General features: G+C 42.1%; 1 protein-coding gene across 7 annotated transcripts in view; it reads left to right on the top strand.

Moving 5' to 3' along the window:
• CHD6 (chromodomain helicase DNA binding protein 6) overlaps positions 1-24417 on the top strand; it is a 197257-nt gene that overhangs the window by 92509 nt on the left and 80331 nt on the right. For all 7 annotated transcript variants that reach the window (XM_047744091.1, XM_047744090.1, XM_047744093.1 and 4 more), the window contains 9 exons: positions 6486-6548; positions 7338-7396; positions 8035-8152; positions 12377-12463; positions 12656-12790; positions 17258-17379; positions 18539-18782; positions 19972-20148; positions 20721-20864. In XM_047744091.1, coding sequence (XP_047600047.1) covers positions 6486-6548; positions 7338-7396; positions 8035-8152; positions 12377-12463; positions 12656-12790; positions 17258-17379; positions 18539-18782; positions 19972-20148; positions 20721-20864 — 1149 coding nt within the window. The remainder of the gene's footprint in view (positions 1-6485; positions 6549-7337; positions 7397-8034; positions 8153-12376; positions 12464-12655; positions 12791-17257; positions 17380-18538; positions 18783-19971; positions 20149-20720; positions 20865-24417) is intronic.

The raw sequence follows: 24417 nt of genomic DNA, 5'->3' as shown, positions 1-24417 counted from the left end.
GCCCCATGTCAAGATCCCTGCTCAGTGGGGAATCGGTTTCTCCTTCTTCCTCTACCTCTACCCCTGCTTGTGCTCTCTCAAATAAATAAATAAAATCGTAAAAAAAAAAAAAAAGAGAGAGAGAGCGGGATTACATCAAGATTTTTGGTTTGAACACCAAGAATGATAGAGTTCTGTGTCACTCAGGTGGGAGAAAACTGCAGGTGGGTAAGGGTGGGAGGTTGGCCAGGATAGCAGGAGTTTACTTGTAGACATTTTAAGTGTGAAATACTTCCGAGGTAATCAAGTAGAGATGGCAAATAACAAGTAGATACATGAGTGTGTGAATTGAGGAGAAGTTCTTAGCTGGTGTCATGATGTAGCCCGTATTTAAAACCACTTGACTGGACAAGATCATCAGGTAAATGAGTATAGACGGAAAAGAGTAAAAAGTAGGCCCTAGGGAGCTCCAACAATTAGAGTTGATATTGGGGGATTCCTACTTCCAGGGAAGATACAGTCGGTCGTAGCAGGGTAACACTCACTGCAAGGAAAAAAAAATGTAAATTGCAAAGAATGTATTTTTTTAATTTTTATTTTTATTATTTATTTATTTGACAGAGACCACAAGCAGGCTGAGAGGCAGGCGGGGGGCAGCGGGGGGAAAGCAGCCTCCCCGCTGAGCAGAGAGTCCGACATGGGGCCCAATCCCAGGACACTGGGACCATGACCCGAGCCGAAGGCAGAGGCTTTAACCCACTGAGCCACCCAGGTGCCCCTCAAAGAATGTATTTTTAAAGACATCTGATATCTGTGGAAGCGACAAGAATTAGACAAACTAAAATTCCAGACAGCAAAGAGCTATTCCTAGATGAGCCGACAGTTGCAGACTGTTTCTTCTCTGGAAACATTCCTCAATTCTGGGTATGGGTTGAGGATCAGGCTTGGCACAAACAGATTATTCTGGGTTGAAGGGAAACCATCTGACCCTGCTGGTGATGGATTATACAGGGTTGGTGAGATGACTGGAAATTAGAGGAATCCCCAAAACAAGGGACTTTCCCCATTCAATTTGTTGAATTCTGGGGTAGCCCAAGAAGTTAGTGGCTCATCCAGAAGGCAGATTGAAATCTCACAGTCTCACGGTACTTAGAGGGAAAAATCTCACTAAAGGGATGGGCCCAGTGTAAAACAGACTCTCCCTTAAGAGAGATTTTTAACCTGCTTGGGATTGGACACTTCAGGGCTCAGGGGTAAAAAGATCTGCCAGACTCATTCGGTGGTAACCTTGGACATTCATGCTTGAGAAACAGGGTAAAATGAGATGGGCTGAATTTTACCAGTAACACAGGCCTGACTCAGTTTAGTCTCTGACTGGACTCAAGGGACCACCCCCTCTCATAGTTTGTCCAAGAGAAAATAGGGAACAGTTGTGGAAAATATTGTTTGGAGCTGCTATGTTTTCCTTTATTCACAAGATCTACCATAACTAAAAAAACTACTAGACATTTGAAAAGGCTGGAAAAAATGTGACTAAAAAGCAAGCGAATACATATATAATACAAATAGACTCTAAAGATCCAGATATTGGAGTTAGCAGAAAAGAACTTTAGGATAACTATGATTGTGTTGTGAAAGAAAATAAAAGAAGATGGGCAAAAAAGTTTTAAAGTGACAAATTCCAGTGGAGAAATGAATCTGTAAAGAGCATCAAATCAACAGTCTGGAACTGAAAATTCCAATTTAAAAAACTTAGAACACAGTGGATAACTTTAAAAGTAGATTAGAAGGGCGCCTGGGTGGCTCAGTGGGTTAAGCCACTGCCTTCGGTTCAGGTCATGATCTCAGAGTCCTGGGATCGAGCCCCGCATCGGGCTCTCTGCTCGGCAGGGAGCCTGCTTCCTCCTCTCTCTCTGCCTGCCTCTCTGCCTACTTGTGATCTCTCTGTCAAATAAATAAAAAAATCTTAAAAAAAAAAAAAAAGATTAAAAGTAGATTAGATACAGCAGAAGATAAGATTGGTGACTTTGAAGACAATCAATAGAAAATTTCTAACCTGAAGTAAAGAAAAAAGAATGCAAAGAACAGAACAAGACATAAGAAACAGTTGGGGTGCAGTGAAAAGGTGTAGTGTATATCTGATTAGAGTCCTAGGCAGGGAGGAGAGATGGGGGCAGAGGAGTGGTTGAAGGTGATATTAATGACCAAGACCGCTGCTCCCCTCCATAAACTGATGGGGGATATCAACCAATAGATTAAACATCAGATACAACTCCCATGCAGGAAAAACACAAAAGTGAAAACCATACCTAGGCGTATCTGAAACTGTAGAAGACCAAAGAGTGAAAAACCACTAGATAAAAACTGAGTACTAACATCGTATTAAATGGTAGGATACTGAATACTTTTCCCTTGGATTTGGGAATAAGAAAAAAAGTTCAACTGTTATCATTATATTCAGAAATGCACTGGAGGTCCTGACTACCACAGTAAGGAAAACGAAGAAATAAGAAGTTGAAAGAATGGAAAGGAAGAAAGTAAGATTCATTATTTGTGGATGACATGACTATGTATAGAAAATTCAATAGAATTGGCAAACCATTAGCATTAAGAAATGTGGATTTAGCTAAATTGTTGGGACACAAAGACAATATATAAAACCATCTATTTTATTTCTGTAAACTAGCAACATGAAATCAGAAAAGGAAAACTGCAAAATGCCTCTGTAACATCTTCAAGCATATCAGATCCTGGAGTAACTCTCAAAAGATACACAGGCCCTCTCTATAATGAAAAACATTGCTGAAAGAAATGAGAGGAGACCTAAGCAAATGGAGAGATAAATGACGTTCATGTATTCGGTATTGTTAAGATGTCTATAATTCAGTCCCAATCAAAGTCTAAGAGGGGTGTTTTTTGATAGATGTTGATGATAGAAAACAAAAGACTTTAAAATAGCCAAGGCAGTCTTTAAAAAGAACTAAGTTATAATGCACACTTGTAACAAGCTATAGTAACAAGAATGAGTAGAAGACCAGTGGAACAAAACAGCTACATTGTAAGGCTCCTACTAGCCACATGTGGCTATGAAGCACTTGAAATATGGCTAGTCTCAATACACATGTGTTTTAAGTGTGAAGTACACATTGAATTTTAAGGACTTAGTGTGAAAAAAGAATATAAAGCATTTCATTAATAATTTTACACTGATTCCATAGTGAAATGATAAGTTTTTAGATACATTGGCTTAAGTAAAATATATTCATTAAAATTAATTTCCTCTGTTTTTACTTTCTTAATGTGGCTACCAGAAAATTTTAAGTTAATTTTTGTGGCTTAATGACTGACCTTGGTGGCAGCAAAAGAGTCTTTAAACAGGACACAAGAATAAATAAGAGAAAAGATTAGTAAGGTGGATTATGTAGAACTTCTGTTCATCAGAAGACAAATTTACAGAATCAAAAGACCATAGATTTATAAATAATACTTGTGATCTATATAACTGGCAGGACTTTTATTCCAAAATGTGTAAAGAACTTGCAAATTTAAAAAAAAAAAAAAAGGACAATTCTTAAAATAGGCAAATGAGTTGAGCAAGACCTTCACAGAGAGGTCGCCTTCATTGCCAATAAGCATATGAAAACATCCTCGGCATCCTTAGTTATCAAGGAGATGTGAATTAGAGAGAGAATACTATGTATCCAGGAGAGTGGCTAAAATTTTTAAAGACTGACAGTATCAAGTCAGCTGGAACTCCTCCCATACTTTGCTGATGGGTGTAAAAATAGTTACAATCACTTTGGAAAAAATTTTGACAATATTCATTAAAACTAAACGTACAACCTACCTCATAACCTAGTAATTCTACTTTTATGTATATATCCAAGATAAATGAGTACATTTGTCCACCAGAAGACATATAATTTATATGAACGTTGGGAGCAACCCAAATATTCCTCTATAATAGAATGGGTAAATAAATGGTAATATAATTATGCAACAAAATACTATGCAGAAATACAGAAGAATGAATCACATACTATATAATTCCATTTACATGAAGTTTAGTAATAGGCAAAACTAATCAGTGGTAGTAGAAGTCTGAATAGTGGTTACTTCCAGTGGGGGCATGAGTCTTCCAGAATGTCAGAAATGTTATGTAACTTGATCTGGGTGGTGTTTATGCGAGTGGATATGTGTGTATGTAAAAATTCCTCTGTTGTACACTTGAGATCTCTATATACTTTACGAATGCCGAAGTTCAATAATTTTTAAAGCGTTCTGTTAGCATATCTGGTAGTTCCTTGCTGATGAAGACTATAGCTCATCTAGTTCTGTAAGGCCAGTGAATAAACATAACTCAGACACTCAGTAAATAATGTGGAAGAAATTTAGGAAGGAAATGAAGTAGGAAGTTAGGAAGGAAGTTGGTTCATTAACCTTTCTCTTAACCTAACACCTGTTCCTTTGCTCACAGCCCACTTGCCGTAGTCAGAGCTCTGTTGGCTGGAAGGTTGGGGTAGTGATCTTTTGGTTTAAGAAAGTACACTTAGTTCTGGCCCTTTGCTGTTAGCTGTCCTGACAATATTAGGTAGATCAGAATGCCTAGAGAAGGGGGAGACTTTTTAATTAAGTGGTGTAGATTAAGAATAATAACCATTTACAGTCTGTGATCCCAGTGAGTTTGATGCTTTATTCTCTCATTGGTCTCCTCTTTTTCCCTCTTCTTTGTGTCTAGCATTCAGCAAATACTTCTTGTCACCCACTGCTGCTGGGTCTGTCTCTTCAAGGTATTAGCTATTAGTCGTGGATAAAACAAACAGGGATCCCTGCCCTCAGAAGGTTTATACTGTAATGAGAGAAGACAGGCAACAGTCAACTGCCTCGTTCCCCTTTCCTTACTTGTGCTTAGAATCAAGCAGAATAGGGGCACCTGGGTGGCTCAGATGGTTAAGCATCCAACTCTTGATTTTGGGTCACGTCATGATCTCAGGGCCATGAGATTGAACCTGGTGTTGAACTCTGCACTGACCTGGAGCCTGCTTAGGACTCTCTCCCTCTCCCTCTGCCCCTCCCCCACTCCCACCCCCCAACTTGTGCACAGGTGTGTGCTCTCTTTCTCTCTCAGAAAAATTAAAAATTAAAAAAAGAAAACACAGAAAAATACTTGAGCAGATAAACAAAGCTTTGTCTGTCTTCCCATCCCTTCTTCCTGCTGTATGGTAGGCACAGTTCAGTTGTCTTCATGTGGAGTAGTGGGAAGAGACTCTTGTCACTTTGGATTAACTTTGGCATGGCACCTAGCACAATGCCATGTGTCTAGGGGAATGTAATAAATATTTGTAACCTTTGGGAGCATCTGTCAATGCCTGCTGATCTCCATACTTCTTTTCTACCATCTGCCCTCCTTATCTTTTTTTTTTTTCCCCTTTCCTGTATTATTTTTCTGGGGAAAAGCTTGATTTAAGATCTTAGAAAATATGTTTTCTGTAATGATACGGCTCTGGGACAGCTGAGCCCTTGAATGGGTAGGACTGAAAACAGATGTAGCATAAGTCATTCTTTTGGAAAGTTCTGATCAGGAACCCAAGTTATTTTGGGAGTTAGGGCTATCATGATGAGTGTTCTTCTCGTATACTGTTGTACTAGATCTGACAAGGTCATGTAGTGCTTATGAAACCTCGGAAATAGAACGGCTCCAATAGAGTCCTAGAAAGAATGTCAAACACAAGAGCGTTCTGACTCAATGCACCCTTTTAAAGTTTGTCATTGTTTGATAGAAACTCTGTAGAAAGAGATTTCATGGAGTGCAGGAGCCTAGAAATGAATGTGTATCTGGGATAGAAAGATAGAAATTAATTTGTTTTCTGTTAGGATTTATAGTCAGAGGATGATCAGTGAAACAACCATTTCCAGCCACAGAGGGGAAAGATGGTATCATTTAGTAGAGAATAATTATACTTTGCATTTGCATAGTGCTTACTGTTCCAAAAATATTTTCACATACCATTTTATCCTCCCAGTAACCCAGTGAGATAAGTATTTTTAACTCCTGTTTTAATAGATACGGAAACTAAGAGGTGTTAATTGACTTATCCAAAGTCGGTAGCTGGTAGGTGTTAGAACTAGGACTCTCCGATTCCAAGGCCCCCAGACTCCTGTATGTTACACCTTGCTGCAAATTTTATGCCACTGCACGTAGGCAGGTTTGGCAGAAAAGGGAAGTCCTAGGACCAATTTTAGTGATACTAAACACAGATCTGAGATTAAGAGTCTGAAAAGCAGAGTGACTTCTCTGCTCGTGTGGAAGAAGAAGGTGCTAGGGTTGTACCCAGAGGTTACAATGTTTGTGATCTTTGAATCACTCTGTGGCCTGATAGGAGGGAGGCCTGGGTGCTCACAGGTGAACTTTCAGACTAGTACCTGCTATAGTACTTCTTACACAATTATTTCTTGGATTTTGTGGTGCCAGTAATTTTCTGTCTTTTCAACTTTTCTGTCTCCAGGAGCCTCCAGAAGATGACGCAAACATCATTGAGAAGATCCTGGCGTCTAAGACCGTCCAGGAGGTCGGTGGCCCATGTGCCTGCAGTCCTATCACTAGCACAGGCTATATACCCTCTGTGAAGAGATATTTGGCTGGAGAACCTGGGATGGTCGTGACTGGCCCAAGTGAGAGCTAGGCAGGAACATTTACCCCCATGGAAGTCATAAAATTCTTAAACATTTAAGAGTAGAGCCCCAAATAATTTTTTCCTCCATAGCGTTCCTAGCAAAAGGTATCTGTCTCTTAGTTGCTGTAGCCCATGGGAAGTCCTCAGTGGGCCAAAGAGAAGACATGGAAAGTCCTATTGAAAACCTTTGCTGGAGGGGCGGGGGGGCATGCCAGGGCCATCATAGGGATCCTCTAGAGAGCATGCCTGGGGCGGAGGGCATGTGTGCTGGTTGAGAACACAGTTTCGCCTTCGAGTATTTATGAGAGCAAACGTCCTTACTTTGCAAGTGAACAGCACTGATGTTTCAGGGTGGTTGGGGGGCACGCCAGGGACCCAGGTTTTCACTCGCATGGCAGGCTCTGGTCCTGACAGCTCTTAGCCCTGGGCCGGTTTGGGTTTCTCAGCCGAGTGCTGTCCCAGCCTGCACCCTGGAAGGACACCAGGAGGATCATTTTTACCTTCTAGCTACCTGTGGATTTATCCTTTGGGAAAGCTGCTCAATAGGTGTCAGGAAAAGGACTGGGAAGATGAGAACGTCCTCAAGAGATCGGTACTAAAACCAGGCGGGGTGTTGATTCACCTTTGTTCTCGTGCTGCATAAGGGTGATGGCCTGGCCGTTAACTGCTTGCTGTTGGTTACAGGTTCACCCAGGAGAGCCCCCGTTTGACTTGGAGCTGTTCTACGTTAAGTATAGAAATTTGTACGTCTTTTTCCTGTATTATTTGTGTTTGGATTTCTATGAATAAGATTTCCTTTTCCTCATCAAATCATCTTCTGCATTTTCCAAGAATGGCCCCTGAGGCCTGACCCACAGATCCCAGCTGACTCAAGTTCACCTTAGACAATGGTGGGCTCACCTTTGGCTGCACAGTCACCAGGGAAGCCCTTCCTCCACTCAGGACCAGCTCACTCAGACCCTGGGAGTCAGTCCCAAGGATCGGTGCTTTATTCAGAACGCTCTCTGCCATTCTCATATGCACTCAGGGTGGAGAACTATGGTCCTGTGGGCCACACTTTCCCTCTTGCATTTTTCTTTCTTTCTGTGCTACATGCCCACTTTCCCTGATGTGCATTAATGATAACCTACCTATGCCTGCCCTCGCTCTGTTCTGAGGCCATTCCCGTAGAAGCCGTAGAGGGTCTGGTTGTTTGGAATCCTGGCACTGTTTTGTTGTTTCTTTTTGCCCTTAATGCAAGGCCTGTCTCAGTCAAATCTCTAGCAGTTTCACTACAGACCACTGCTTCTGGGTTAGATGGTCACCCTGTTTACTGAAACACTTTAAAGCTCAATGATTTGGTAGTTTGCACTTGTCTCACCATTTATGTGTCTTCGGATAGTTCCTACTTACATTGTAAATGGGCCACAATGGAAGAGCTGGAAAAGGATCCTCGCATCGCACAGAAGATCAAGCGCTTTAGGAATAAACAAGCCCAGATGAAGCACATTTTTACTGAGGTGAAGCAATATTTACCAACTAATTGATTGCTGCTTTTCTTGCAGTATTAAATGCTGAGTTTAAGTTTCTTAAAGTCGAAGTCCTGTGCAGATCCATTGTGCAAGTCACATTGCTGAATGTGCACTGATTTGCAGCAAAACCAGTCCAGATTTAAGCCAAAGGGAGAAAATTATCCACCGGGTTACAAAGATTGAACCTTACAAACTGACAGCTCATGAGAATGTGCCTCTTGGTCAGAATATCTATAAATAGCTAGGGCAAGACAAATCTGCAGAACTCCTTCATTCCCTCCTCCCCCTACCCCTGAAACAGAAATCCAAAAAGATGTAACCTTCAAATGTAAAAAATGAAAACTATTATTAAATATATTAGAGAGTAAATAAATAAGGAACTTTATATAAACTTGGGTATTTCTAAGTATGGTGCCTACAGCGAGAGGAAGGATTGATGGATTGGGGCATTAAATGAATCTACAGTGTCTGTATATTAGAAAATACTCCTAAACAAACCTTAAAGTAAATAATTAGGAACTATGTGCATTAAATACAAACACATATTTCCTAAAAATATAGCTTATACATATACATACATATGTGGCATACATTCTTATCTGGTATGGGAGCCTTCTTCCCATTTATATAGACATACATGCACACAACAAATAATTTTTATCATTAGAAATGCTTACTAATCTTACAAAAATGTGGCCACTTTCACTAGTAGTCAAAAAAATGCAAACTAAAATAAGAATTTTCTAGTTTTTATTTACCAAATACTTGCAGGTTTTAAAAATAGGTATTACTCATTGCTGGTGAGGGTGTAGGGCAAAGACTGTCTTGTGTCTAGCGGGTGGGAACGTTACCTAGTACAACCTGTCAGAAGAACAGAATGGCGCCAGATGTGTAACGTCTCAGAGTGTTCACATCCTTTGTCCAGCGGTTCTAATTCTGCCATATATTTTAAGGAAACTGTTGAATCTTTGTACAACGTTAGCTATGATAGGCAGTCATTTATATTGGTAAAAAATTGCAAACAAACATATTGTTAGATAATAGACATTTGTTAAATTATGTGTACATCCCTTAGAATACTCTGCTCTAGTAAAAGTGATGTGGGAGAACAGTCATTAATGACATAGGAAGAGGCTGTAGTGCCAGATGTCAGCCTCTTACAGTATGGGGGTAGTTCCATTTCAGGGAGTGCAGGACTAAGGAGACACCATGATAATGCACGGAAAATGTCTTGGATATACATGAAAATGCTCGTGTCATTTTCTCTGGTTGATGGGATCGTGTTGGCTGATTTTTTCTTTTCTATATAGCATGTAGTTTTAAAATTTTATACAGATGACTTTAATGAAAAGAAGCCTTAAAAATTATTCTTAAAATGTAGTTTGCAAGCTCTGGTCCTCAAGAGTGCACTCAGGTGCCATCAAGCTATAGGACATTGTTGCAGTGTTTAACCAACTCATTCTTCATGTTGTGTACCTTTTCTTCGAGTGACAGAACATTATTTTAGGTTAATGTCAGTAAGTGTTCTTCTCATCCCAGAGTGGGGTCCTTCATCTTTAGCCTTAGTGTTTGGCCCCAGCTCTCTCCGGGATTGTTTCAAAGAATGTGAAAGCTATTGCTCGTGGCATTGTTCTTGTCATAGAGGACTGGGGGAAGAAGATGACAAGTAGAATTGGAAGACCGTCGTGAGGCCCCACTGGATACTCGCCCTCTGTTCTTGGAACATTTTATTTGCACCTCTATTTTAGCAGGGATTTGCAGTGTAGTAACTTGTTTACATGTCTCTTTCTTCCATTTTAAGTCCTAGGAGACAGATGGGGACATGTCTCCTTTTATTTCTGTCCCTGGTACCAGGCACAGGGTCAGCGCTCAGTAATTATTCGGCTGCCCCATGACGAGGGACAGGGTTTGCTTACGCACTTCGCCTGCTCCAGACCCTTCAGCACCTCACGTTTTCTTGAAATAAAGTCCACAGCCCTTCACAGAGCCTACAAAGCCCCACGTGTCTGTTTTCTGCTTTATTCCCAAGGAAGTGATTTTTACTGGGTTGGAAATAGAGGGCTGAAGCCAGATCGTACCAGGAGCACGTAACTCTTGTGGGAAGGAAAGGCTTTCGAAAAGATCAGAGGACAATATCCTGAGATTGAGGAGAAGGGAGAGTGGCGAGTTGTTCCTATAATGCTATCTTCAGTCTCGACCTGTACAACATTTTTATTAATGACTTGGATAAATAATAGTCTTAGGAGATCAATAGTGACTTAGTTTTGGATGGATCTTCTTCATATCCGTTATTTCCAGCTGCTTTATGAAGTAGCCAGGGACACCTGTGCAAGAGACTCAGGCTCGAGAGGCAGAGGCTTCCGGAACTCTGCTGTAGAGGCTTCTGACCGCACCCAGACTCTTGGAAACCAGACCCGATGCTGGGAGAATAGATGACTAAATCAACGTTCAGCTTCACTGGACAAGCTAGGGTTAATGAAACAGAATGGCAGTAAATGTGGGTGATGTCACACATTTGTGGTTTTTAAATCTTTGTAACATCAGAGTAGGAAAATGACGGACTAGCAGTCCTAGGGAGAAAAGATAGTCCCTTTAAATGACAGGTTTCCCATTGGTCGGGAGGAGGGGGTACAGCTGCTCTAGAAGTAACAGTAATCTTAGAACATTCCCCAGTGTTCTGTTCATTTGAGTGTCAGGTTCAGGGGGACTTGGTGGACCTGAGTGCAGCTGCAGGAGGACTCTTAACTAGAGTGAAGGAAGCTCAGTTGAGAGCTTGTCAGCGAACGTGGAAACTGGACTGCATGATGCTAGGAGCCTGGGCTCTGGAGCCAACCTGCCAGCCTGCAGGTTCTGTTCCTCCCCCCTTGACCCACTCCCACCACTGCCACAGAAATATGTGCACGTGTGTGCAGACACATACGGAATTCAGTGGCCTTGGGCCACTTGCCTAAGCTCCTTCAGACCCAGTGTCCTCTTCTGTGTGAAGCGGAACTCCTAATAGTATCAGCCTCCCAGAACACCTGTGAGGATTAAATGACACAGGGTTTACAGAAGTGCTTAGCACGGTGGCCCATGGCCACTATTCCCAATGCTAGCTCTCTGCATCACGAAGGGATCTGGAAACGTGGACCCCCAGAAGCAGTTGAGCACCTTGAGTAGTTTCGGCCACATTGGGTGGAGTTTTTTGAAAAGCCGGCATAGAAGGAGAACAAACGTAACTACTGCTGCCTTGGAGGAAGCGGTCACACCAGCAAGCCCCAGTTACAGGAGGGAGACTGGGCTGTAATTTAATAAAGTATCATGGTGCTACCACTGGGCAGGCAGAGGTAAAGCTGTCTTGGCAGTGGCTCAGGTAGTAGAGGGTAGTGAATTCCCAAACAGGGAATAAGGGAATCTGAGGGAGGGTTGCCAGGGATGTTATAAAAAGCATTCCTGTGTTGAAGGTGAAACTGGATAGCCCCGAAAGTGCCTTCTCACCAAAGGGGCAGTAAGAACCTTCTAGCAGTGCGGGAGGAGGGCTTCTGGGTAAGAAAGTCCTGGGTAAACGTTCGAGTTCACACAGCTCTGTGGCTTTGTCAGTTTCTCATCTGTAAAGTAATGATCGTTTCTAGACCATAAAGTAATTTTGAGACTTACAGCATTTCGCATTACTCCGGACACAGGTTAAATATTTTCCAAGTGATGCTTATTATTATTTCATAAGTACACTTTTTTGGGAAGCGTAATGTACATGAAGGTAAACAGATCCTAAGGGTGCAGCTCAGTGAATTTTTATGAAATAAACACCTGTGTAGCCACCACTTAGATCAGGACCTGGAGCATTATCAGTCCCCCAGAAGCATCCCTTGTGCCCCCTTCCAATGTTTGCTACTATTGTGGATATATAGAAGAAAAAGAAACTAATTCCTGAGTTTCCAAGGTTGTCTTTGGAACAAGAAGAAGTAAGAAAAAGGGAATCCTTGTGCTGAATTTTGTGCAGTACCATAATGACCACTAGGAGAGTCTTACTCTGGCCATGGTATAACCTATAACTTCAGTCACGGAGAGATGATTTGGGGACAGTGAAGGAATGTCTGTGCTGTGACTTTTATTCTCAAGCTGCCCCTTCCATTCTGTATTCCCTATAAGCCCAAAGTAGGGGATTTTGAGGGTTGGATGTTGGTTTTGAGGGGAGGGGGACACTTTCTAACTCTTCTCCTTTGTTTGCACTAGCCCGATGAAGACTTGTTCAACCCAGACTATGTAGAAGTGGATCGTGTCCTGGAGGTGGCCCACACCAAAGATGCAGAGACAGGAGAGGTGGGGATTCAGTCCTTTTGACTCCCTAAAGAGCCTTCCCTCCTTACTATGTATTTTGCTTGTTTCATTAACACATAGTCCTTGTTTTAATGGCATTTGCGTGTGATAGGGTGGGTTTTTCAGAGCTTGGCCAGAGTGTGAAAGACTCCTTTAATCTAGTAGAACATGAACTCCTCTCCTGTGTCCCACCAGGAAGTGACCCATTACCTGGTGAAGTGGTGCTCTCTGCCTTACGAAGAAAGCACGTGGGAGCTAGAGGAAGACGTTGATCCTGCAAAGGTTAAAGAATTCGAGTCTCTCCAAGTTCTCCCTGAAATTAAGCATGTGGTAACGTATCCCTGTTTGGCACCTGTTGTAATATGTAACTTTATGACCTTGGCAGTCCTGGATGGCTATGGGGCTCTGCTCAGAAGTGGTCTTTGTTTAAAAGAAAAAAAAAAAAAAAAGAACTGGCCTTTGTTAGTGTCTTACCTTTGGCCCACTCTCTGTTGAACTGCAGTTCAGCGCGCTTTTCTCCCCAGATCAGACTTTGCTAGCACTCTGGTCAACATTAGGTCTAGACTCTTATTCTGATGTGTGTGTGACATTTAAGAACCTTGAATACGAGCTCAGATGTCTTGGTATATGGTGCTGTAAGGAGTCAGTGAGGTAGAACATGGAAGAAACGCCATGTTTCTTGGCGTTTGTTTCATTCATGGGAAAGAAGCTCAGTAAATTGTTAGTGTCTTTCTTGTTTCCTACTACCTCTTGCTCCACCAGTGATCTTTTTTCTTTGTTTTTGACCTCTGCTTTTACTCAGCTGGGATATTCTTTTTTTTTTTTTTTTTTTAAGTTATTTTTATTTTTATTTATTTATTTATTTATTTTAAAGATTTTATTTATTTATTTCACAGACAGAGATCACAAGTAGGCAGAGAGGCAGGCAGAGAGAGAGGAGGAAGCAGGCTCCCCACTGAGCAGAGAGCCCAGTGCGGGGCTCGATCGCAGGACCGTGGGATCATGACCTGAGCCAAAGGCAGAGGCTTTAACCCACTGAGCCACCCAGACACCCCCAGCTGGGATGTTCTTAAGGGGAACTGTCTTATCTCTATAGATCCTGGGCTTCACAGAGAGAACATAGGTTTTCAATATGTATTTATTCAATCAGTTTTTCTGAATCCGGATAATTCCCACCAAGCTGCATAAATGTTCCAACACACCTGAAAAGTAATTGTATATAAAGTGTCAATAATTAAAAAGATGTAGAATTAGGAGAGCCTGATTAAGATGTGACTCACTTGGGAAGAGAATCAGAGTTGTTGAAGTATGGCTATAGACTGGAATGTTGAGTTTCTATTTTTAAAAAGTCACCACTTGTATATGAAGAACCTTTATCCGATCCTTATTATTTGTTGTTTTTACATCCCTGCAAAGTCAGGACTCAGGAGATAAGAGCTTGACATTGAACTTAGATCTCTGTCAGAATCTACTGAAAAGCAGTGTTTTGTTTTTTGTTTCTTGGCATATGAAGTGTATGGAGGAATCCTGAGCTACAGAACAGTGATTAGAAATATACATAATTTTTAATGGTGTTTTTGTCTACATGACTGGTTAATAAATTTCTCTTTCAACCTCTCCTACAACTGTTGTCTGTTGTTAATTCGTCAGTCATTGTTAATCATCTGCTGTTGGCTGACTCTTGAGTGACATAACAAAGAAGGTGCGTGCCTAGCCCCCAGGAGCTCACAGGTTAATGGGAGAGGTGTGTGTGTGTGGTCACACACGGCACCAGACTAATGGGGGTGTGTGGCACAAGGCAGGGACAAATCGCTGTGGGGCAGAGAGTAGAGAGCCTTTCCATTCTGAAGCTAATTGTAAGTTAGTATCTCGAAGTAATCAGGATTCTTACTCTCTCAACCCGAATCCCACTTATTTCCTCAGACTGACTACATGCATTTGGCAAGAATATGAATTCTCAAGTGTTTTGGGGCAATTTCACTTTTCCTTTACTTTGCTATTGTGATGCGGCTGTTTTTGTCTCTCCGTGAACCATCATATTATTTCACACTTGTCTGTTTGACTTATTTGTTCTCTCATTTAAAATGCACAGTTTGAAATGTTATCTCAAAAATTCTAAATTGGAACAGTAGCTCACAATATAACTAAAGCTGTCTTTTTATGTGTTAAGAAAAGGACCAGCTCGAAACGGGAGTTTACCTGAATAATTTTTTAAAGGGATCTATGCTGTGATTTGAAGTTGATGAACAGGACGTTCTATACCTGAAAGCTTTTGGTAAAAATTAGTTACCTATAGGTAAAATACAGAACTGTGAGAAAGCAAGAAGTGACATTGTCTGCGATGATTGTACAAAGTCGGGACAGTCTTTTAACAGGCCAGAGCCACTATGGAAACCAAGAATCACTTCTCCTCCTTCAAGGTTAACTGAGTAGCCATTGACGGTTGTGGAACCCTGGGATGTGTTGTTTCCTATAGTCTGTACTACTTATGAATCAACCAGAAACTTCTAGTTGAATTCAGGTCTTGTGCTCAAATGGCTGAAGTTTCTGGCCAGTAGGTGATGTTAAACTAAACCCTTTAGCACAGGGGAGGGACGGAAAGACAGAGGGGTGACTGGATTGGAGAGTGATTACATTGTTGTAGAGTGCTACCAAGGCAGCAAAGTAGAAATCTGCAGTGAAAGTCCATCCTCCGGCTCTTACATGATGAGAGTGAGCCACTTAAGTCACTGGGAACACATTCCAGAAAGTCTCCACACAGTATCTAGTAAAGTAGGGAAGCGTGCCTGATTAAAGGGGTACGTGGACATTGGGGGATCCATGCTGACTGGTTACTGTAGGTTAAGAAGAATGTAACTTCTTTAAGGAAACAGAGCAAGAGGGTTTATATAGGAGTATCTTTGCTTAAAAGCTTTTTCTTTCAAATCACTGTTTTCTTACATACTGAATTATTTTCTCCCTCATAAAATTGAGCACCTGTACCTGTACATTAGTAATAATACACTAGTAATAATTTTCAACAGAGCCCTGTGTTAAGGGGCTTAGCCTAACCACAGCTGGTAATAATTTTGTAGGTAAGCTGTGATACATATTTTTCTGGAAGATCATAGACAGATTCCACTTACATACCTCCAAATATCAATGATGTAATTGGGGCCATTTTGTTAATTTCACATGCAAATGGTTTAGTTTTAGTTAATGATATATTTCAAGGGGCACCTGGATGCCTCAGTTGGTTGGGTGTCTGACTTCAGCTCAGATCATGATCCCAGGATCCTGGGATCCATTCCCACATCTAGCTCCCTGCTTAGCAGGGAGTCTGCTTCTCCTTCCCCCTCTGCCTGCCATTCTGCCTACCTGTGCACTTGCACTCTTTCTGTCTCTTTCTCTCTCTGTCTCTGTCAAATAAATAAATAAAACCTTAAAAAAAAAGTGTTTCAAGTATAAACTATATTGTAGTACTACAAAGCAAAATTACCAAAGACTAAAACTGTTTAGAAAAGTTACAGTCTTAAAGTTCTCATTCGTAACTATAGCTAGAATTAGGAATTTTTAATCTGTCAGTTTGTCTGTGAGCAAAATAACCAAGTCTATGCCCAAATAATATAAAACCTAAATAAAATTTTGGGGTGGGAAATCTCCACACCTAAAGATTTAAAAATTTTCCCTGATTAATTAAAATCTCAACGGGAATTAAAAGAACTTGACAAACTGATTCTAAAGTTAGAGAATAGTACAGAATAGCAAATAAGATAGAATAGCTGAGACAGGGGCGCCTGGGTGGCTCAGTTGGTTAAGCGGCTGCCTTCGGCTCAGGTCATGATCCCAGCGTCTTGGGATCGAGTCCCGCATCGGGCTCCTTGCTCTGCAGGGATCCTGCTTCTCCCTCTGACACTCTGTCTGCCTGTGCTCTCTCTCTCTCTGACAAATAAATAAATAAAATCTTAAAAAAAAAAAAAAAAAAAGAATAGCTGAGACATTTTTAAAAAATAATTCCCTAATCAGATAAAAGGCTATAATAATTCAAAACTGGGTTTTGTGACAGTACTAGATAGCCTAGTGGAACACAATGAAGAATCTAGTTAGAACTCCATGGATGTATTGAAATTTAGTATGTGATAAATAGGACACTTCCTATCAGTAGAGAAAAGATAAATTATATTTAGAAATTAGTATTTCATATGGGAAGATACGTTTTTGGGATATTTAGGGAATTTGCAGTTTTGCTTTTACAGGATTTTTGACTTACATTGACTCTAGGAACTAATCAACAAAATATTTGACCCACTGTACTTTCCTGAGCTGATGCCACATGCACACAGAAAAATTATCTGTAGAAACCAAAACACCTGACTCCTGTTGGTTTGCAGGGAGATGGAAGTGTAAGTGGGAGTGGCATCCAGGAGTCTGAGTAAAACAGTGTAACACTTATCAAGATGGTAGGTGGGTCTGTTTCCCTTCTTCATTAATTACTTGCGAATTTTATAGAGATTTTCGTAGTTCAGTCTGGTGAAAGCTAGAAAATGCAGGAGCTTGTCTTACATTGGGATGTGTATGTGTGTGTGTGTAAGCTAGAAAATGTAGGGGCTTGCCTTATATCGGTGTGTGTGTGTGTGTGTGTGTGTGTGTGCGCGCGCCTTAGTCAGATCATAGTAACTACAGCTTGAAGCCAACCAGCTTCAGGACAGTGTTGTGAGATTTGCCACCTTCCCCATTATTATCCCATGTCCCTATTCGTGTTACACTCCTCAAACATCATTCTCTGTGTGTTTTGTTCTGTCTGCCTTCCTCCGCTAGGAGAGGCCTGCTTCGGACTCCTGGCAGAAGCTGGAGAAGTCTCGAGAGTACAAGAACAGTAACCAGCTCCGGGAGTACCAGCTGGAGGGGATGAACTGGCTTCTTTTTAACTGGTATAACAGGTGAGGAGCCGGAACCAGGGCTGTCTGCACAGGCGGTTACCCCCCCAAACGTCGTACCTGCTTAGAGCAGCAGTAGCTAGCAAGGTGGTGAGAGGGTGTGACCTAGCTGTGGTTTAGGGTACTGATCTTTGTACATGAGGCATGCCAAGACTCTATGCCAGGTGATTCTCCAATTACAGGAGTGATTTTAGACATCGTTGACTTTGTGCTGCTTTTTTCTTTGCCATCCCAGCCAAAAGATTAGGCCCAACCTTGATGAAACAAAATCCAAAAGATGGTTCTAATTCTTTAGCAAAGATTGGCTGTAGAAAGGAAACGGATCTGGATTGTAGCCCCAACTCTGCCACTTGTTGGCGAGCCCTGGATCTTCTAGACTTGGGCTATACCACTCAGTTTTGGACTCTTCATGCTTCAGTTCCCATCAGAATCTAGATGAAACAGGTGACATTTGAGATTTTTGTAACATTCTTGAGTGTACCCCTAGTCTGAGTTTAAAGCCAGCATGCTGCCGTGGAGAACACACCAGATGGGGCCCTGGTGACCTGTGCCCTAGCGCAGCCTGTGCCACCTACTCACAGAGCACTGCTCCCCTCAGCTTTCCAGTGCCTATCTTTGCAGTGAGGAGTGAGACTGTTGGGGGAGCCACACCCTTTGAGTGCCCCAGCTCTGTGTAGTCTGGGATTCTGGATCACCAGGAGAGACCAACATTTTTACCCTGATGAGAAATTTACTGTGTGGGTTAAAAGTTCACCCTCGATGACACAAATAATAGACATGAAAATCACGTAACTTATCTTATTTTTGCCTTGGCTTCCATGAAGCTTGTCAGGTATAGAAATTGGCTTAAGTTTGAGGCATGTTTTTTTTCTCCTTGTGTCTCACTGTTATTTTAATTTTTAGTATTTTCAGCTTATAGTGTATGGACGTCTTTCCTATATTTTCTCTCAAGTTGCCATAATTCCTTTTTGGAAGTAGGCAGGGTATGAATCATAAGAATAAAAATGTGTCTCAATTGCATCTCTAGAAAATGCAGACAAGGCCCTTCACTGATGACATTTACAGGTCAAGGTGTGCCTCTGAAGTATCTTTTTAGTTACGCCCAACCTCTACTGCTTTGCTGTGTCAGTGATGAATTATCTGTATTTCTTACTCCCTTCAGAAAAAACTGTATTTTGGCTGATGAGATGGGCCTCGGAAAAACCATCCAGTCCATCACATTTCTCTCGGAGATTTTCCTCCGGGGGATCCACGGCCCTTTCCTCATTATCGCCCCACTCTCCACCATCACGAACTGGGAGCGGGAGTTCCGGACATGGACAGAGATGAATGCCATTGTGTACCATGGCAGCCAGATCAGCAGGCAGATGATCCAGCAGTATGAGATGGTGTACAGAGACGCCCAGGTGAGTCTCAGAGACCTGGAGACAGCCTGATGTCATCATTCAGAACAGCCTTCCTGTCACTTACCTTCAGGAGTTTTAATGCCCTGTACCCTGGGTTACCGTTGACTGATTTTGTAGAGTCTTCTGTTTATGGAGGCAGACTTCTTGCTCCTCCTTGATAGTTTAGTTTGTGATAAAACATAGGATTTGTAGGGCATGCTTTCCACTCTCTGAAATATGCCAGAGGCTCTTTTTAGGATACTGAAAACTTGAATTCTTCATTGGCTTATGAAGTTGCTTTGATGTGCAGAAGACTTTATGTGACTTGTTATATGCTCAGTGAAAAATACTGAGTGGAAGAATTGGTGTACAGAGGATGGGTTCTTAGGGAGTTTGGAGAGGAGGCTAACAGAGAAGGATAAAGAGAAGACAGGATTTAAATTGTTAAAAGCGTAATAGACTGTGGGGTTTTTTGGGTTTTGTTACTTATAATCACTTTACGGAGTATGCTTGTAAGCTTGTCCTGGGCACTGGTTTTTATAATCAAGTAAGGTAAAAAAATGAATCCAACCAGAGGAGGGCCAATGCTCTCCCCCAGAGATTTCGTTAATAACAAAAGGAGACACTTAGAAGAAATTTAAGATGTGCTCTAACAATGATGCAGCTCCGCTCTTTAATGACAACACTAAGATAGGTAAAAGACAAAGATGTATCTGCCTGGTAGGTCTTGTCCTGGTGAATCAGGAAGCGTACTTTGAACCTCTGCTAGGACCCCAGTTACAAGGTGAAATTAACCATATCTGAAAAGGAGCAAAGAAGGTCTCCTTGGGTATTCAGGCTCTGTGTGGTTGAGACCAGTCCTGGCTGGCAGTGTGTGAATCAATACCCATCCGCTTTCCTTACCATGGCAATTAATAACTAAAAGGCTTCCTTGCTCTGTCTTCTGTATTTGCTCATATGTCTCACCATTGTGAGGGCCCATGTCTCTTAACTTCTGTTTCATCAATGTAACAAGGTCTCTCTCTTGTCTTAGTAGCTGGTTCATCCCTCTCTTCTCTCTTTTCCAAACGAGGAAGTACAGTGCTTACTGGCTTCTCTTACCTAGGCCCTAGCATTTCTCCATGCTGCCTCCTCTGCTCCCGCTGGGAACACATCAGCTGAATTCTGTAATCATGGCATAAAGCTTCACCTTCCGTTGTGTCACCCTCAGGGAAACCCCCTTTCAGGAGTCTTCAAGTTCCATGTTGTCATCACAACGTTTGAGATGATCCTGGCAGACTGCCCGGAGCTGAAAAAGATTCACTGGAGCTGTGTGATAATTGATGAAGCCCACAGATTGAAGAACAGGAACTGCAAACTTCTGGAGGGTCTAAAGCTCATGGCCCTGGTGAGAGCTAGCAAGCTCTTTACATTGACACAGGTTCTGTCTGCTCACGATGGAAGCATCCCGTAGCCATTCTGCATGCAGCTTACTTGTGCATAGTCTGTTTATTCCTGGTTTTCTTTTGCCATCTATATCTGTGATAGTGCAGGAATCAGAAGGTTGTGTTGTTACAACCTGGGTCAACAGTTTGACCTTTGCCACAAGTAGATTCCCAAGAGTACCCAGGGGAGTCTTAAATACCATGAAATTTGTGACCAGTAAACATAAGGTGTTTCAGCTTGGTACCAAGGATGACGGCCTTGGCACAGTGCCCAGTATGTAGAGAGTAGTAATGATAGATGGATGGATGGATGGATGGATGTCGCTTTCACTAACGTGAAATTGCTGCTGGAATCAGTGATGTGAAAGGAAGATTGATCTGTTAACTCACTGTACCTGCCCTGGAACGGTGGCGTCCTGTCTTTTCATAAAAGCAAAACCAAATTGCCCTAAAGTGAGCCCAGAATGCCCCAACTTCAAAAGCATACTCGCGTGCCGGCCCCAACACTGTTGCCGTGTGCTGTCAATTTGTGCAGGAACACAAAGTGCTGCTCACTGGGACACCCTTGCAGAACTCTGTGGAGGAGCTCTTCAGCTTGCTGAATTTTCTGGAGCCATCCCAGTTTCCTTCAGAGACTGCTTTCTTGGAGGAATTTGGAGATCTGAAAACAGAGGAACAGGTAAATAGCGGCCTGAAAGACTGAGGAGACAGTGTGATAGTTACCTTCACCACTAAGGCTAGAACAGATCATTGCGGGGACAGACATTAGCAAGTTCCCACATCCCTGCTAAAATGAGCATTACCTCCTTTATTTAATTTGTTTATGTTGAGGAGGGCAAACTGATTATTAGGCATTCCTGTTACTCTGGAGGTATAATGAATTGACATCCAAAATAGCCTGTGTTAGCCCATCAGGCCTCTTGCCTTCATTGATCTCACGTGTGAGGTCAGTGATTTTCTGCCCTGAAGTCAGGAGCGTGGTGCCTTCCTCGGCTTTCTTCATCCTTTATCCTTCCTCCTGCATAATCTGCAACACGTTCCCAGGCTCATCTTTTTTCTTTTTCTTTTCTTTTCTTTTCTTTTTTTTTAAGATTTTACCCATTTATTTGTCAGAGATTGAGAGAGAGAGAGCATGGGCAGGCAGAGTAGCAGGCAGATGCAGAGGGAGAAGCAGGCTCCCTGCCGAGCAAGGAGCCCGATGTGAAACTCGATCCCAGGATGCTGGGATTGTGACCTGAGCCGAAGGCAGCCACTTAACTAACTGAGCCACCCAGGCGTCCCATCCCAGGCTCATCTTCTTGAGTATGACAAACTACACAGGTAGTAAGCAAAAGAAGGCAGTCATATACTAGTTGGTAAGTCTAGTTTTGTCCAAATAAATCACCCAGATTTCCTCAGTTTTCAAAGATCTAGTCTTAAGTCTAAGCTTATTGGACTAAAATCTAATTCAGAACAGACAACATTAATAAGTGTCTATCTGTGTTGGGTAGAAATCTTGACTAGAAATTACAGAAGTAAGCTAGACAAGTTTAAATGCCATAAGAAGGACAAGTAATAGAATTAGAAGAGAGAAGGTCAACTCTGTTTGGGAATCAGGAAAGCCTTCATGGAACGAGAACAGTTTGGAAATGGACTTTGAAAGGTGGGTATATTTTCAGTTGTGAAGAGAAAGGATGATGACTGCTTTGCAAAGAAATAAAAAACACCTGGCATGATCAGCTATGGAATTTATTCAGTTATAGGGAATCATCTGGTTGAGCTGGAAACAGGGTCGATGAATTGTGAAGTATGAGGCTAGAGAGGGAGAGAGTTATATTGTGGGAAGGCCTTGGAAAATGGTTTAAAGAATTTGGGAGGTCTTAGGGAAGCAACGCAAGCCTTTGATTGCAGGAATGACATAATTAGTTCCGCTGAATTAAGCTAGCAATGGTGTGAGAGTGGGTTGGGGTAGAGACTTGGGGGACTAAGAAGGTTTGGGGATTTCACTAACAGATGTCAGGAGTACACTCTGTGGTTCAAGTCTGTTTGTACTTCTGTGGCAAGTCAGACTTTCATAGCAGTGAGTAATCAAACTTCATTTCACTTCTCTATGTTTGCAGTATCTCTTGATCTTTCAAAAGCCAGCTCCCAACCCTCTCTCCATTTTTGGACCATTTGCAAGGTGTCCTCTTCTCCCATTGCACTTATTTTGTGGTATGCATTTTTTCTTCTTCCTAGACAATGACCTCCTTGAGGACAAGGCCCACCTCTTCTTCAAAGTTGTGTTTGTTGTATTGACCAGCACAGTGTCTGGCATGTAGTATACTCTAAATGATTCAAGGTAGGAACCAAGTGAAGGGCAAAGCTGAACCCAGCATGTGGCAGATTGGCATTTGTCCATATCTTTAAAATTATCGAGTCGTGTCTTTTTTCTTTGGGATCTTATACAGTAATTCCTGATCCACTTGGGGGATAGATTCCTAAGTACCATGGTTGGTGAAATCAAGGTTCCATGAATAGGTTAAATTTCAGATTGGGGTTACTTAGGAGAAAACCACAAAAAAGGCATAAAATGTCTGTATTTTAAATCACAGGAAATAGAAGACCCAGAAGGCATCAGCTTCCAAAGCAAAGCATATTTGTCAATGTTTAAAATCTGCTCTGATATAACTCTACTAAATCACCATCTATAAGTCACAGGAAGTGACTTAAATGCTTTCCAGGAAGCATTGACACCACACAGCTTATTTATGCAGAATGTTCCCCCTTTTAAAACATTTTTTTCAAGGATTTTATTTATTTGAAAGAGAGCCAGCAAGAGAAAAAGCATGAGCAAGGGGGAGGGGCAGAAGGAGAGGGAGAAGCAGGCTCCCCACTGAGTAGGGAGCCTGACACGGGGCTCAATCCCAGGACACCTGGACCATGACCTGAGCTGAAGGCAGACACTTCACCGACTGAGCCTCCCAGGTGCCCTGAAACATTTTGAACAGCCCTTTATGAACTTAAAACTCAATCTTTTGCACTTGCCCTTCCTTATTTTATTTTCCCACCAAGATTAATCTTATTGATACCATCTTAAAGCTCAGGGTTAAGTCAGGTGCCTTGATTTTTGAATCCCTTCTCTGTCGTTGTCTTCTTGGGACAGGGAGCAGGTCACCTTGCCAGTGCAGTCAGGTGAGTGGAGATCTGCTGTCCAGGTCCGGGCTGTTAGGAGAAGAACAGACAAATCATAGCAAAGACTGCTGTCAGCTCAAAGTGCCCCTGATTCGACAGCTTGCATGATGGCATGGGAGACATCGTCTTACAGCATTAACTCTCTACATACTGCTACTCCAAACATGTTTGTTGCCCTTACTTAAAAGCTGGAGGAGGGGTCTACCTCCAGATTGCCTCTACTTTTTTTTTCTCAACCTGAGATATGATTGACATATAACTTTAGTTTCACGTGTGTGTGATAATGATTCAGTATATGTACATGTTATGAAATGATCACTATACTAAGTGTAGTTAAATATCGGTCACACCCACAGTATAGTTTTTTTCTTTGGTGATGAGAACCTTTTTTTTTTTTAAAGATTATTTATTTATTTGACAGAGAGAGATCACAAGTAGGCAGAGAGGCAGGCAGAGAGAGAGGAAGGGAAGCAGGCTCCCTGCTGAGCAGAGAGCCCGATGCAGGGCTCGATCCCAGGACCCCAGGATCATGACCTGAGCCGAAGGCAGAGGCTTAACCCACTGAGCCACCCAGGCGCCCCAGGTGATGAGAACTTTTAAGATCTCCTCTCTTAGCAGCTTTCAGATATACAGTATTATTTACTATAGTCCGTATGTTCTGAATTACATTCCCGGGACTGACTTATTTTATAACTGAAAGTTTTCACCCCTTTTGAGCCTACCCCACACATTTCGCCTTCACACATTTCGTCTTCTCCAGATTGCCTCTGCTTTTTAGTTTGTTCTCTCAGTATCTAAGTCTCCCCTTTGCAATGTGTCACTTGTCCCTCCTCACACAGCTACAGTTTTCCTCAGGTCAGTTGCTGCTTCATGCATACATGATAGAGCGAGAGGGATTTGTTTTCTCCCTCCTAGAGAGTAGGTACTGTCTTTTATATCTATCTCCCTTTATCTCTTGTAAGGTTGCCACCTGGGTTCTCAGTGACTACTTGGGAATTAAAACCAGACCCCTTCTTTCCTCGAGGTCTCATTACAAACTCCCCGTGTTTGGGGGTTAGTTGTGATCTTTTATTCAGTCT

Source organism: Lutra lutra, chromosome 9, assembly GCF_902655055.1.
Source record: "Lutra lutra chromosome 9, mLutLut1.2, whole genome shotgun sequence".
In the NCBI taxonomy this organism is placed as follows: Eukaryota; Metazoa; Chordata; class Mammalia; order Carnivora; family Mustelidae; genus Lutra; species Lutra lutra.
This window is presented reverse-complemented; position numbering and strand designations above follow the sequence as displayed.